Source organism: Hyperolius riggenbachi, chromosome 4 (assembly GCF_040937935.1).
Source record: "Hyperolius riggenbachi isolate aHypRig1 chromosome 4, aHypRig1.pri, whole genome shotgun sequence".
Classification (NCBI taxonomy): Eukaryota; Metazoa; Chordata; class Amphibia; order Anura; family Hyperoliidae; genus Hyperolius; species Hyperolius riggenbachi.
The window spans coordinates 60,111,244-60,126,689 of NC_090649.1; the positions used below are offsets into that span (position 1 = coordinate 60,111,244).

A 15,446-nucleotide genomic window follows, 5' to 3' on the forward strand; every position below is an offset into this window, starting at 1 on the left:
TATTACAGGTGAACGAGGGCCAAAAGGAGAGAAGGGCGACAGAGGGGACAGAGGAGAAATAGGTATGAAAATGTAATCTGCTCTTACCAAGGTGATGGAGGACTTGTGACAAAAATTGTTCAGTCCATCACTGCTTTCACTAACTTTCTAGCTGGTATGGAAGGGAACAAACTTATAAAACTCATCAGATCTGACTCATGTAATGAATATGTGGATCTCCAGACTAATTTGCTTCCTCCATTGTGAATAGCATGGGTGAAGGGTTAAAAAAAATGTCTGAACATACTGTTGTGTATGTTTGGTATGATATACTTTGTTCTTATTGTTTCTTGAAACATTAATAAAACTGATTGAAAAGAAAAAAAAAAGTTAAACTAGATACACACAATAGCTTTATTTATAACATTGCCTCAGACCGTCACAGTTGCACGTTATAATTCACACTCTGTCTTTTACTCTGTATAACAAAGCAGAAGTAATGACCCTTTGAATTTTCCTGAAGTAAAACCATATCACAAGATAACTCTCAATGTTTCTTGGCTGTTTAAGCTCTTCAGAAAACAGAACTGAGTTCAACCAAGTTGGCGGACTAACTCAGAGAACCTCTTTTGCATAGATAACAATTCAAGTTTTTTAACTCTTCCTATCTCTTCCTATCCTATACTGGAAAACAGAAAGGGACATCACATAGTTTCTTAGAAGGGCTAGTATCATACAGTAAATGAATATATGTATCTTATCATGTCACATGTGGCTTCAAATTCACTTTATGCCTATCTATGTTGCTTGGATATGCACATTGACTTATAAATATTGTGTGGGGGAATATGCTGCTTTATTATGTTGTTTGGGCTTGCATCATGCCTAATTATGTTGTGTGTGGGAGATGTGCTGCCTTATTATGCTGTTTTGGGGGACACGCTTCCCTACTGTGTTCCAGAAGTGATTGTTGTGGAATATAGCACATTCACAATCTATTACATTACACCTTATATTGCTGAAAACAAACCTCTCGTCAACAGCTCATTCCTTCACCCCTTACATTAAGATGAGGTGGTCTTCTTAGCAAAGCTCTAAAGCCCCCCCCCCCCCCCCCCAACACACACACACACACACAGATGCAGTGGGTATATCATCTGCTCAGTTCTGCTCTGCAGTGCAGCTGCTTGCTGTCACTTTGCAGTGTCCCTGAGTCTCCCCATGTGTTGCTTAGACCAGTATGGAGATGACTGATAGCGCGCAGCTGCACTGAAGAGTAAGAACGTGCATGCGAGGAGGGGCAGCAACTATGCAACTACCAGGGGATCACGGGGGGGACGTCCTTCTATTTTAGGGAGGGAAGAAATGGCTTTCCCATTTCCTTCCCCTGGGGCCACAGAGCAGCTGCAGGAGCTGAGCCGCTAGCAGTTACAAATAAAGTGAGGAGAAAAGTCTGCCAGAGGCCACTAATCCAGTCACTCTGAGGATGTGCTAAACAAACTGTCAATATAGAGTTTTACAGTTATGCCGTGGTGCTTGGTGGTGACAGGCCGGTGCAGTGTGGATCTGTACCTGTTTGTCAGCTAGGCCGGCATGGCACATTGATCTTTGTGGTCTTGGAAGCGACTGATGAACAGTATGTTCATCTTCTAGCAGCTTGTGCTGCTCTTCACTCATATATGAGGCTGTAGATCTCCACAACCATGCTTCCGTGCCAAATGATGGACTTCCAGCTCCACTGGTTCCCACAATACCATATACAAACCTCTCTCAGGAGATAGCAGGGCTTGAGGGTCTGCAGTTTGCATAGAAGTGCGCTACTTGCACTATGATGAGGGATCCTTAGTGGGATTTTGACAGTTCACCCCTTGCAGGTGCACACCCAGAACTCTGGCCGGCGTAAAAGATGATAGAAAATGCCACTGTACTGCACATCATTTCTCCCAAACAGTTGTTCATCAACCCTTTCAGAGACCACAAAGATCGTACTGGGCAGCATGTGTGTGATGACACACACGTTAAGCTGTCGAAGAGGCATAGATCAACACCACCCTGGGCAGCCATTTCCTAAGCTGCATGCTTCTCTGAGGCTGTACAGAAGCACATGGTCAGCAGGTGTGCATGTAATTAAGGGGTCGGGAAATTGGGGCATAGAATGAAGCCCAAAAACTGCTCACCCAGCTCCTGCAAAACTCTTGGTGGCGTTAACCTTTCAAACACGCAGCTAGCACTTTGCTAGCTGCGTGTTTGGTCTGATCGATGCGCCGCTACCCGCCGCGGATACAGGCCCCCCCCCGCATACCCCTTGCGCAGCCTGGCCAATCGCCGCCAGGCTGCGCTATGGGGTGGATCGGGACTCCCTGTGACGTCACGACGTCCGTGACGTCGATGACGTCACTCCATTCGTCGCCATGGCGACGGGGGAAGCCCTCAAGGAAATCCCGTTCAGAACGGGATTTCCTTATGGGCAAGTGGCACCGGCGCCGATTGGAGGGGACGGGCGGACGCCGCGGGGAGGGGGGAAGCATGTAGCTAGCGCTAGGCTAGCTACATGCTTAAAAAAAAAAAAAGTGAAAAAAAACCCTCCCGCGGCTGCGCAGCCGTGGGAATTATACCGCCAGGGGGGTTAATTACTATTTGCTCCTCCAGGCCGCTGTGGACTGTGTGGTAAGACGTAATTCGTTTGCCAGCTGTTGCTGATGGCCAAATTACTCTATTTTTAGCGTAATTTGGGCTCCCTCTCTTGGCAGCAGCCAAATTACTGACTGAGCACTGCTATAACCTATAGGGGCCCCCAAATTTCCTGCACTGTTTTTACCTGTCTTGGGTTGGCAGAGCTTTACCTTTTACAATGGTGCAGTCCGTCACACGTTCTGCTCTGTTATTTTACCTCCGCCCACACTGAGAACTTTGAATTGGAGGATCCTGAAAAAGCAACTTTATTTTTCCTGGCCAAGGTTTAAATGAAAGATTGCACTCTTTGCAGGAGTGTTTCGCTGCTTGAGTCAGTATTTACAAGCTGAGACAGGGTTATGCGAAGCTGACAGGAAAATCTCTTCAGCTCCTGCTGTAATCAGGAGATGCTATCATCTATGTCAGCCCTACAAGGCCAACACCTTTGATGTCCCACTGAAGTATGGTGTAAACCACATGCATAACTGCGGCCTAAGTCGTGTAACCGGAGCCGGCAACTGTAAAGAGCTTGCCTCTCCTGTGGATGCATTTCTCCGCTGTTATTCTGCTTTCCGCCTTTTATAGGTAAACAGAACCCCATTGTTGTCAGTGTGGAGACCTCGCAAGGGATTTGACCAGACTTTTTAACTTTTTCCAAAAGAAAAGCAGTTCTGAAGTTTGTGCATCTGTTTTATCCTTAAGAAGGCCTTGTTATTCCCAGTCCGTCCCCCAAAAGAATGAATGGATTGTCAGCTATGTCCGAAAGCCTCTAGTCCAGATTATGGATCACATCCTGTTTTATGTCATTGTTAGACAAGGCGCCAAGACCAGCTAAGTAACGAGGCATTGAGCGTGGGGCCATGAAATATGTACTCACTGTTTTCTGTATTTTATATATTACATCAGGGCAGTATTTGAGCCTTGTAATTACCCTTGTAGTGAGTTCATAGGTTTGCCTCAGCTTGAATGCTTAACCACAAAGAGCAAAAGTTCAGAAAGGGCCAACCGTGTGCTGCTCTGCAGGGGCGTAACCAAAGGATTCCCTAGCCAAACTTTGAAGGGTCCTCCCCCGCGGTTCACTCTCCCTAACCCAGTTCTGACTGCTGTGGCCTCGGGGCCGATCTGCCAATGGTCATATAACAAGTATGGCCACCAAGATCTTTCCCTCAACAATAAGTCCACCATGATTTCCGCCACCCATAATGACTGTGGCCCTAACAACACCTGCTCTGGAGGGGCCCCTTTATCAGGGAGGGAGGATAAGTTGTTGGGGAGCCTTCCACAAGAGCCCTGGGCCTCCTTGCGGCCGCAGGAGCTGCTTTCCAGAAGTTATGACTCTACTACTGAGTGAGTCATTGACCATGTAGTAGAGGGTAATCCACACTAATACTTCCTGAGGGAGTGCACGGCTGATTCAGGTATCAGAAGGTAAAAACAAGCCAGCATGAAAAATAAACTTTTAATCCATCACAAAAAAATGCTAATATTTCAGGGCCACTGGAACCCCGGTTCTTAAAGCGGTATTGTCACCATAAAAATCAAATTTCAACAGCAACTGGTTTGAGTGTATTAAGTGATAAAGATGCTAAATCTGCATTCAAAACTTGCAAAACGTTTTCTGTTGCTATGGTTTGGAGTTATCACATACTTTAGGAACACTGGCCCTTTAGTAGTCAGTGCTCTTCCCTTTATTTCCCTGCCTAGCCTATCTGAAACATGATCCCCTGATCACTTGTGTTTGCAAGCAAGGCTAAGGTGACTCTGCGATTGGAGGAGAAAAGAAAAACAAGACAGTGCAGTTGTTAGTATACACCTCAGTGGGAGTGTCTGAAGACTCTGGGAGGAGGGCAGCTAATGAATACACAATGAGTAAGAGAAGGGAGGGGGTAAAACAAGAGTCAGGGAGGATATGATGTCAGCATTAGCTTGGCAAGATGGCCACTGCCTAGAATAGGATTTTCTGCTTTTCCTTTATAAAATTCACAGGAATCATTATGTTGATAGCACAATACATCTGCTATGTAAGTAGAACTAGTATTTATCTACTTATATATATGTTTTTTATTTCTAGGTTAGCATGGGTGTCGGTTGTTCTATAAGGCTGTGCATGGACAGATGGTTATTAACCCACAACATTGGCATTCTCTGTTTTTTCTTGTATTATTGTGCTCACCTGCTACAGTCCCGGGGGGGGGGGGGGGGGGTGTCGGGGGTTAAGGCAGAGCAACAAAGGCCAGCACAGAGGCATCGGAGGGCTCTATAGAAGCCAGAGCCCCCTTCCCAAAAATTCCCTGCTGCTAGTATAGTGCATTGAAACCAGAAGGTCAGAATGATTCCATCAAGATATTCCAAACTATTGTGCGGTGTCTTCAAGCTTTGTTTTTTAACCATATGTAAAGTGAATGTAGACAGAGGAGGGTTGAGAATGGGAATGTTTCTGGGGGGAATATAAAATGAATGCGCATTTCCTGGTGGTGAACCCCGCCGTGAACACAAGAGTTCAGTTTCAATACCTAAAATCCTTTCTGTACTCAGTGTAAATATACAGAAGACACCAGGCTGGCTGGGTTCGGTTACACTGAGGCTTGATGTCTGGTAACCACACCGACGCAGATGCCGGGAGCCTCCGTTATCGTTTTACTAAAGTCACATTCTGCAGGAATCTGTGAAAACGCACAACCATGCTGGAATGCCAGGAGGTATAAATAACTTGGCTATGTAAAGCTTTTTTAAAGGGAAAGTGTAGTGCAGTTGTTTGAGTCGCTATGTACCCACGTCGTGATTTTCCCAACGATTTTCCCAACGACTTTCGATTTTTTTGAGCGCCGAATGGTCATCTCCGCGATATTGTGGCATGGGTACAGGCGCGTGACCAAGTGAATGTCGCTTAGCGTCGCACCGCAATATTGACTGCCACGGCCAATCGGATTACTAACCTCTCAGACGACTTCCACACAAAGTGGCGAGATCGATTGAAGTCTCGTTTACTCCCGACGTGTAGCGTCCCATGACGTCGTGCATACCTGCCGACAGGAAGTACTGTGGCTTGACGACAGTCATCAAGGGGAGGTTGCTGGCCACGTTGGGTGGCGTACGAGAGGAATCGGAGCAGGAGACTTGGGCGCAGGATACAGCCGGTATATGCACAAGCCCCGGCCGTATTAAATACTATTCCCCCTCGAGGCCGCCATGGATGGTGGGGAATGAAATAATTCGGCTTCCAGCTATTGCTTGAGGCCTAATTATAGTGTTCTGAAGTTACTCACTGCTGCGCCCAAGTCTCCTGTGCTGGAATGGAAGTGTTCACGTTGGGTGGTGAGTATTCAATTTATCCCCGGTTCATGCAGATGCTTGCTGGGTGGTAAACGATGGCTGCTGCACTCGTCATTTAGGTATCGCCATTTCCCACCATTTATCGTTCTTTGCAAATGCCATGTTGCCCAATTTTTCTCTTGGTCTGAGGCAATCCTGAACATGACAGGATGCTTCCATGATCGTTTACTGCTATGTCTTCATGTCCCCATGCGGGAGTGAAAACCGCTGATCTACGGGAAGTGACGACGAAAGCCGCAGGCCGAATTACAACAAAATCACTGTCATTCGAGTGCCGGCAATAGCCGAACTCCGAAATGGTGGAATCGTCTTCTGGCTTCTCCCGGCGCCCAAATTAAATGCTGATGAGGAGTCTTTTTTTTTTAATACTTTTTTAAGTCATTTTTCTTTTGCATTCTCTGATTGGCCAAATATTTCAGAGTTAACTCTGCACTCTCTGATTGGTCCAATGCTGCAGAAATCCCTTTTCCGATATTCGAGTTCTGATAAGAAATGCGGAAACGTCATTTCTGGGGATTTCGAGTGAGAATGCCTAGTGGCTGCAGCCCGATGGGGTGGCTGGACATGGAAGAGGGGTAATTACCAGAGCTGGGACAAGGTCCTCCAGCACCCAGAGCTGAGACACCAAAGTGCGCCCCTCCATCCCTCCTACCCCAGCCGTCACACACTGCTTGCTATTACACTAAGAGGCGCTCCAGGGCACCCAACACCTTAATCTCTAGTTATCTGGCTTGCAGTCACTGCCATGTATCCCCTTTTCTTATTTCTCTCTGCTTGAAATAGAACAGGAGAATGATAGCTGAGTGAGTTGTGCGCCCCCCTCCTACACTGCGCCCTGTGGCTGGTGCCTCTCTTGCCTCGGCCCAGCCCTGGTGATTACATAGGGAAAAGAAGGCTGCAAATGGATGTAACACATGGAATAAGGGAACTGCAGTCCAGGGGAGCTGTACATTATGTTACACACGGAATAGGTGCTGCTGTACATGGAAGGGGATACACTAGAAAACTGGCCCAGAGGTGAAACGTATAAATTCTGCCTTGCCAATATTGACCTTAGATTATCATAGGCCTATCAGGTTATGAATATGGTGGGGATTAGATTGTGAGCTCCTGAAGACAACCAGTGACATGACTACAAATTCTGCAGAAAATGACAACACTATGTAAATATTATTGTTCTTTAGTATTTATATAGTGCCAACATCTTCTGCAGCGCTGTACAGAGTACATAGTCATGTCACTGACTATCCTTCAAGAGGGGCTGACAATAGAATCCCTGCCATAGTCATATGTCTATGTATGTATCGTGTAGTGTATGTACCATAGTCTAGGGCCAATTTAGGGGGAAGCCAATTAACTTATCTGTATGTTTTTGGGATGTGGGAGGAAAATGGGGTGCCCGTAGGAAACCCACACAGACACAGAGAAAACATACAAACTCTGTGCAGATAGTGCCCTGGCTGGGATTTGAACTGGGGATCCAGCAGAGCTGGATTAAGGCCAAATGAGGCCCTAAGCAAAGTAGCAGATTTGCCCCCCCACCACACTTGGTGCCCCCAATCAACAAATGCAGCCACCGTGTGCCCCCCAATTGGCAAATGCAGCCACTTTGTGTGCGCCAATCGACAAATGTGCCCATCATATGCCTTCAATAGATGAATGTAGCCAACATTTGTCCCCAATAGAAAAATGCAGGCACCGCGGGCCCCCAATAGATGGACTAGATGCAGGCCCCATGTGCCCCAATAGACAAATGCAGGCAATTAAAAAAATGCACTACCTATTTCCACAAGGCATGAGACAAACCAATTCACAATCCCAGCACAACCCCTTATCTAGTGCTGTATATACTGTATACAAGTCAATCATGCACTGATACATAAAGCAAGTGGTACACAAACATTTATACTTACCTGGAGCTTCCTCCAGCCCATTGTAGACCATGGGCTCCCTCGATGTGTGTCCAGTCCCATCCGTTCCCCTGCTTTCCACCCCAGTAGTTGGGGGCTACTGCGCATGTACAGCCCTGGCCTTGCATGTGCTTGGTCGCAGTGGCGTAGCTAAAGAGCTGTGGGTCCGATGCAAGTTTTACAATGGGGCCCCCAAAGCACTCTATACATAACAATTGATACGGCGCACCAAAACCTGCCAATGGCAACTACAGTGTCAGAGATGCAAGAAGGAGATGGGGAACAGTTTGTTAATGATTACTACTATTCAAAGTATCTATAGAAGTGATTATTATGAGCACAGGACCAATAGAGAGCTAATACTGTAGTTGAGGGAGGGCCCTTTGGGGCCCCTCTGGTCCAAGGGCCCCGATGCGGTCGCTACCTCTGCACCCCCTATTGCTACGCCCCTGCTTGGTTGCCTACTTGTGACCAGGAGTGTTCAGCACCTGCACAGTTACTTAAAGGACTTCCGAGGCCAAATGTCAAAAAAAGTTAAATACCTGCATCACTTTTGTAGGCACGGAGCACGCCGTTCCGCCGGGTCCCCGCCGCTCAATAGCCCCCTGGGCCTGCTCCCGACCTCATGGCCTGGGTCGGGCTCTCCTGCCTGCACTAACATGGCCGCATGAGCTGGCCGCGGCTGCGCAGTCCGCATAGCCGCGAGTGCGGCTGCGCAGCTCTAGGGCCAACCCCCCGATTCACGCAACAGGCAGGTAGAGAGCCAATCTGCAGTCCGATTATTACATGCTGGGCCGCTTAGCCACAGCAGCAGCAGCAGGCATGTTAGGACAGAAAACATTACAGTGACTGGCTATTAGACCCTGAATGGGGTCCTAAGCAGACGCTTGTAGTGCCTGGTTGAAGATCCGGCTCTGGAACCGTCACCCAGCACTGCAAAGCAAGAGGGCTAACCACTACACGCACAATAATAAATGCTAATGATAATATTAACAACAACAAAAACCCACAATCATTTTACTGCACTGACTTGTATTATTATAACATAAGGAAGAGGAAGGGGGGTAGCATGATAATTTTTAATTTTATGGAATCTGGCTTCAACCTGATACTACTGAATGTTCATTTACTGGAAGATATTCTCTCTGTCTGGAATTTATTCATGTATCACAAGAACTGACAGTCTGCATCCTTAGCGATCATGTGAAAAGAATCGTTTTCTGTGCGTTCACACTGATAAAGTTGTACAGTTCAGTCCCCAGAGTGACCTGAGAAATTCTCCTCATGCATTTATCATTGCTGAGAATGTCTAGCATGGCCGCAGGGCCCCATTCCTACTCATCGCTGAGCTCTGGGGAAGGCCAGAGTTCTGTTTAGTGGTAGAAAGTCCTCTTATCGCCTCTGTGCAGCGGATCTGGGACCTCAGCACTGCTGAGAGCATAGCAGAATGAAGGGCTGATAGCGCCTATCTGCTGCAGGACTTCCCTTGTCTGTGTTTACGTCTGCTTGTACCACTGCTCTACAAATGGCCATTCATTAAGTTAGATTATGGCTTAGTAGTTGGCTCTTCTACAAAGCACTGCACTTCAAACCAACAAAAATAAAATTCCAGTCAAAACGGAAACAGCTTTGGACAGAGCTAACGTATAAATCTAATGGAGTGCTAGTTGCTCACAGCTGGGCTGGTGCTTCCATAAGGGTAAACTGGGCAATTGCCCAGGGCCCCAGTTATGGCTGATGGGCCCCCGGGTGTTCCCTTAGGTTAATAGAGGCTATCCAAGAGCTAATTTCGCTGAAGAGTACTCGCAACAGAGTGAACACACCTGTCCGGCCGCCACAATCCTGCTTCTTCTTTCTGCATCCTTCCATCTCCAACCATGCTGTGTCTAGTCTATTTAGTCAACTAGTTCTATTTACAGGATTCACCAAGGCTCGACGTAAATAGTGCCCTTTCTCCATGTCTCCAGGCAGAACAGGAGCCAACAACCACAACAGTCTAGATCAGGGGTGTCAAACTCTATCACATAAGGGGGGCAAGATCTAAAACATAGTCCAAGTCGCAGGCCAAAATTTTTATTAAGATTTAACATTTATTCAACAGTCTCAAACTAAGTGGCGTAACCATAGCGACTGTAGGGGGCCTGCCCCTACCTTCTGTAGAGTAGCACAGTGAAGCAGTTTAATATTTACCTGCTCCAGTGCTGGTTTGGGTCACCTCTGGTCTTCCTGACAGCCAAATGCTCTATGCTGTATACCTCTGGCTCGGAATGTATGTCACGTGATCAGTAGCTGGAGGTGTGGAAGCACAGAGCGTGCAGCTGCTGGGAGGAACAGAAGAGACACAACACATTGCTGGAGCATTTGTATGTAGAACAGAGGCGCCAGCAGGATAAAAGTCAATAACATTTTTAAAAATTGCTTGGAGGAAGTGGTGGGCTTGCCTCCCAAAAGCAGACACGAGATCCTGTCATTCATATAAATCAATACATTTATTATACGGTACCCCAAAAACAGTGCAACATGTTTCGCAGGCCCAGCCCGCTTCATCAGGCAATAAATGTGGAGACAAAACAGAATTTCGGCAATAGCAGGTGTAGCACTGAGGCGCTACACCTGCTATTGCCGAAATTCTGTTTTGTCCCTACTGGTTTACTTTTGTGCGATTTTAACAATACAGATTCTCTTTAAGGGTTTCCCCTGGGCAGTATGCTTTGTGCGGTTTGGATTACCTCCTTGATTCACGACAGCCCCATTACATGGCAGGTTGGCTCTTCCCCGATGAAGGCGGCTGTTTAGCCCTCTTCCGGGTGGTGGAGCGCATCCAGGATGCTGGTTTGTTACCATGGCGATGACGCTCTAGCAGCGTCAACGAGCGTGGGGACGTTGCCATGATAGTGGGGGGTGATGAGCTGTGCTCCGAGAGGAGGCACGCTCACGCTATCAGACGTGGGACTGACGTGGATCGGGGAGGAACAAGTGGGCGGATATCCTTCTGGGATATCATAAATATGCACACTTGCCCGTGGCGTTTTGAGCTTTATCCCCGCCGCGGAGAGCAGCGGTCCAGGAGGAAGCTACCAAGCGAAACAATTGTCGACCGGAGGGTCTCTGTGGGTGGTGACACCTGAGCGGTGATGTATATGAACATATGGTGAATGGACATAGACTGTAAATACTGTCAGCTTGCAAATCTATGCTATTAAACCGGACAGTTTAAACCAGTTGGTGCCCATGTGATATTGGAATCTATTACTTAATCCTGAGTGAGGACAGGTCTAATCTCCTCACCTGCCTATATAGTGGTTGCCTGAATGGTAACCCATGTTTGTGAGTATAAATTCTCTCACTAAACCACTTACCAATTGTCTTTAACATACTACACCATATTGGGCTCTAGTTTTTTTTTACATTGCTGGAGCAGGTAAATATTACACTTCTCTGCTGTGGTATTCTGGATGGTGTGGAGATGGTGTCGGGGAGGGTTGAGTGTGTGTGTGTGTGTGAGTGTGTGTGTGTTTTACCACACACTGGGGGGGGGGGGGGGTTGGGGGAGGAGAGGGGCCTGAATGCTAATTTTGTTGAGAGGGGGTCCAGTGGATTATTGTTGCACCCCGGCTCAAACTGCCGAGGTTTTAATTGAAAAACTGTCACCGGTGTGCTCCTCTGGACAGAAAGGACGTGTTGTTGTTCTTTTACTCCTTACAATGATGGACATTTGAAGCTCTTGAGGGCAACATAAAATGGCAAGGAGGGCCGCATTCGGCCCACGGGCCTTGTGTTTGACACCTGTGGTCTAGATACAGTGGCGTAGCAATAGGGGTTGCAGAGGTAGCGACCGCATCAGGGCCCTTGGGCCAGAGGGGCCCCATGGGGCTTTTCCTCAACCAAAGTATTAGCTGTTTATTGATCATGTGCTGGTAATAATCACTTCTATAGATGCTGTGAATAGTAGTAATCATTAATAAGATATTCCCCATCCCCTTCTTGCTCCTCTAATACTGTGGATGACCTTGGCAGGTTTTGTTGTGCAACATCGAGTGTTACGTATAGAGTGCTTTGGGGGGGGGGGGGGCATGTAAAACTCGCACCGGAGCCCATAGCTTCATAGCTACGCCACTGTCTAGATAGTCTAATGCAGTAAAGCAAGTAGAACAATGACAGCTACCCTTAGTTCACAGGAGGATGTAAATACCAGCTGCAATAGGCAGAAGAGCAGGTTGATCCAGGACCAGATTTATATAATCAAAACCCTAAAACAGTAGAGTACACACTGTTTGTCTCTTATTTATTTATATGCAATGTACAATTGTCTTCTGCAATATTCTGATTTTATTTATTGCTTTATTAAGGTTACTTTTAAACTCTGCCTCATGTTACTTGCCAGACATCATTGGAGCGATCTCCGCCTCAGGCTTCCTGGATCTGGGCCTTGTCCAGAAGCTCACTGACATAATTTATAGATTTATGACAGGAAGTCAAAACAGCCATGTGACTGCTTAGCCCACAGCGCAGAGTCACGGCAGGTGCAAGAAGTCAAACATTTGATAGCCTCTGGTTTCCTCACTAGTTTTCCTCCCCGGCCTTTCATAAAAAAAAAAAAAAAACAAAACACAAAATCATCCAGCTACAAGCCTCTCCTGATTATCCCACAGGTTAACAAGACGCTCATCGCTGCCAATGGCCAATCGAGCCCAGTACAGCCTGTTCACTCTCTGTGTCCAATCAGATGATGAACAAGAGACCTAAACCAGCAAAGACTGGAAGAGCAGATTTTGGGCCCTGCTCCATGGCTGTTATGAAATCTGCAAACTTTAAAATAAGAGGAAAATTAATGGATTGGGCATTGCGCCACATCAAATAGTATTCAGATGTCTTTTCATATCTATAACCAGCGTTAAATGACTCAGTCAACATGGGACCATGTAAAATCAGCACTATCGCCTGGAAATGTTTTCGGTTATAAAGGATCATTTTGTTACGGTACGCGGTGCAAAACATCACTCCTTTAAGTTATGATTCCATGGAGTACTTTTTGGTAAACTGTTTAAAGGGAACCTGAGACGGGGCTAAAACATTAAAATATACATACCTGGGGCTTCCTCTAGGCCCTTCCAGGCTGATCGCCCCATGCCATCCTGCTCCGAGTCCCCACTCGTCCACAATTGGCCCCGGAAAGTCCTTTGGTCCAGGGCCAACTGCGCATGTGCAGCCTGGCCGTGTGCACGCTCCTGCCCCATCCATGCAGGCGCAGCTGAGCGCACCTGGCCGTACTGCACCTGCACCGACTGGAGTATTTTCCAGAGCAAATTGCGGGTGAACGAGGAAGACGACTGAAGACTATGAGGAAGCGATCGGGCCGGAGAGGGCTGGAGGAGGCCCCAGGTATGTATATTTCATTAATGTGGCCCCATCTCAGGTACACTTTAAAGGGAAATTTTGCTCGTGAGTATGGGGGGGGGGGGGTAGGGGGGGATGTCAGACAACAATCTATGCAGTTCTGCTCTGTATCCTTCAAGGACTAACAGAAAACAATGCTTCAGATTATTTTTATGTTTATACATAATGCAACCATTCTACAGGGTCCCTACCAGGAATCAGCAGAGATGGGGGTCAATGAGTTTGTGATTGCATATACCTTACTAAGCACAGTATCATATAATGTATATACTGATCCTGGAGACTCCGCCCCCTACAATCCCTTATGAATGCAGCTGCCAGGCTCATTCACTCCTCCCGCTGCTCCTTCTTAGCTGTCCCTCTTCGCAAGTCCCTTCATTGGTCCGTGCTCCCCTCAGAATTCAATATAAACTGCCCTGCTTGGCATATAAATCCATCCACCATACCTCCCCTTCACACATCTTTCCCCAGTATGCACTCTCCGCTCCTCCACCACTCTATGGATGTCCACCTCTCCCTCACATCACTTGCAAGGCTCCAGGACTTTTCCAGAGCCGCCCTTATTCTATGGAAATCCCTCCATCAGCCTCGCCCCCACCTTCAACTCATTCAAGCAGGCCTTAAAAACCCATCTGTTCACCACTGCTAACCCTCCATCTTCCTAGCTCTAACTCCTGCCCTTGGACATACACCCCATCCCCCCTTATGTGTCCCTCTCCCTCACCGCTTAGATTGTAAGTCTATTTGTCAGGGCCCTTCTACCTCTGTGCTCTTCTCTGCTACCATATGGACTCAGTGACTCTTCTGCTGTGTTTATCCTTACTGGGCACCATTGATTTTTGTTGCATCCCTATTTTGTGTACCTGCTGTAATGCTGTAATGTCCCTGTGCAACTTTATTTAGTGTTGTAATGACTCCCCTATCTATTTTGCAGCGCTGCGTTATACGTTAGCACTTTATAAATAAAGTTTAATAACATTAATATATGAGGTGAGCGTGTACACGGCCCTAAAGCTGAATCTCACATGACGAGCTCTATGTCAGCACCGCCACCTCCCATGTGATCTTGGGACAAGGCCTGTGGTGGTTGTTGTGCCCGAGGACCGTGTGGAAACATTAGGTGGAGCTGCAGAGCGATTGTGGTGGAGCTGTTTGTTGACAGAATAACCATAAGCCAATTCTTACTTGTTTTGGCCTTGCTCCCCAGTCCCACAAGACTATTACATGTACTCTGTGAGATCTTCCATTGCTCTGTGTGCTGTGGAATTGTTGTGCAGTAGTGAGGCACAGTCAGGCTTTGTTATGCCCAAACTCTTTACTGACACTCAGGCCCAGATTTACCTCACAGGAGCCTATAGGCACGGATGTTTTGGCACCCTAGACTTCGCCCTCCTTATACCTACAAACCGACACCGAACTGCATCGCAAGTGTGCTGGCTGGCCCAGCTGTCACTTCTCCCTTACTTCCCTTGCCTGTCATAGGTAGCTACAGGTGCCCCTAAGCATTAGGTAGCCAGAGGTATCCTTAGTATTAAGTAGCTAGTGGTGTCACCGACTGAAGGGAGATCTCATCAGTGGAATGCTGAGAGCAGAGTGAGTTACCCCTCATTTGCACTCTGCTCAGGACTCTGCAGGGAAGGAGGGTGGGAGGCACTCGGGGAGGGAATTGAGCCGCCTATCCACCATCAGGCGCCTGTAGGCACGTGCCTACAGTGCCTTATTGGTAAATCCGGCCCTGCTGACAGTGATGGCAAACGCACATAAGATAATACTGAACACTGAGTCAGGCATGTGAACAGGAAGGGGGGAAGGTGACTTCTGGGTGCTAAAGCGCCCCCTCCCCCTTTTTGCACCCCACTACCCCGGCCCTTCCCCCGGACTTCATCCTTATTAGGAGTGTGGAGTCTGTGGACTGTTGCAGGTTTTCAGCAGACTTGCATTAATTTAAAGGACCACTATCGTGACAATTGTAAAACTTAAATTACATGTAAACACTCACAAATAAGAATGTTGCAGTCCCTTATTTATTTATTTTAGTATTGTCTTGTCACTAACTGTCCTTCAGAGGGGCTCACAATCTAATCCCTACCATAGTCATATATGTCTATGCATGTATTGTGTACTGTATGTATCGTAGTCTAGGGCCAATTTAGG

The 15,446-nt window shown here is 47.2% G+C and overlaps 1 protein-coding gene across 1 annotated transcript in view; it reads left to right on the forward strand.

Moving 5' to 3' along the window:
- Nucleotides 1-15,446, forward strand: part of SCARA5 (scavenger receptor class A member 5) — a 521,618-nt gene that overhangs the window by 419,932 nt on the left and 86,240 nt on the right. The window contains exon 8 of the mRNA XM_068280108.1: nucleotides 9-62. Within this exon, the coding sequence (XP_068136209.1) occupies nucleotides 9-62 (54 nt within the window). The remainder of the gene's footprint in view (nucleotides 1-8; nucleotides 63-15,446) is intronic.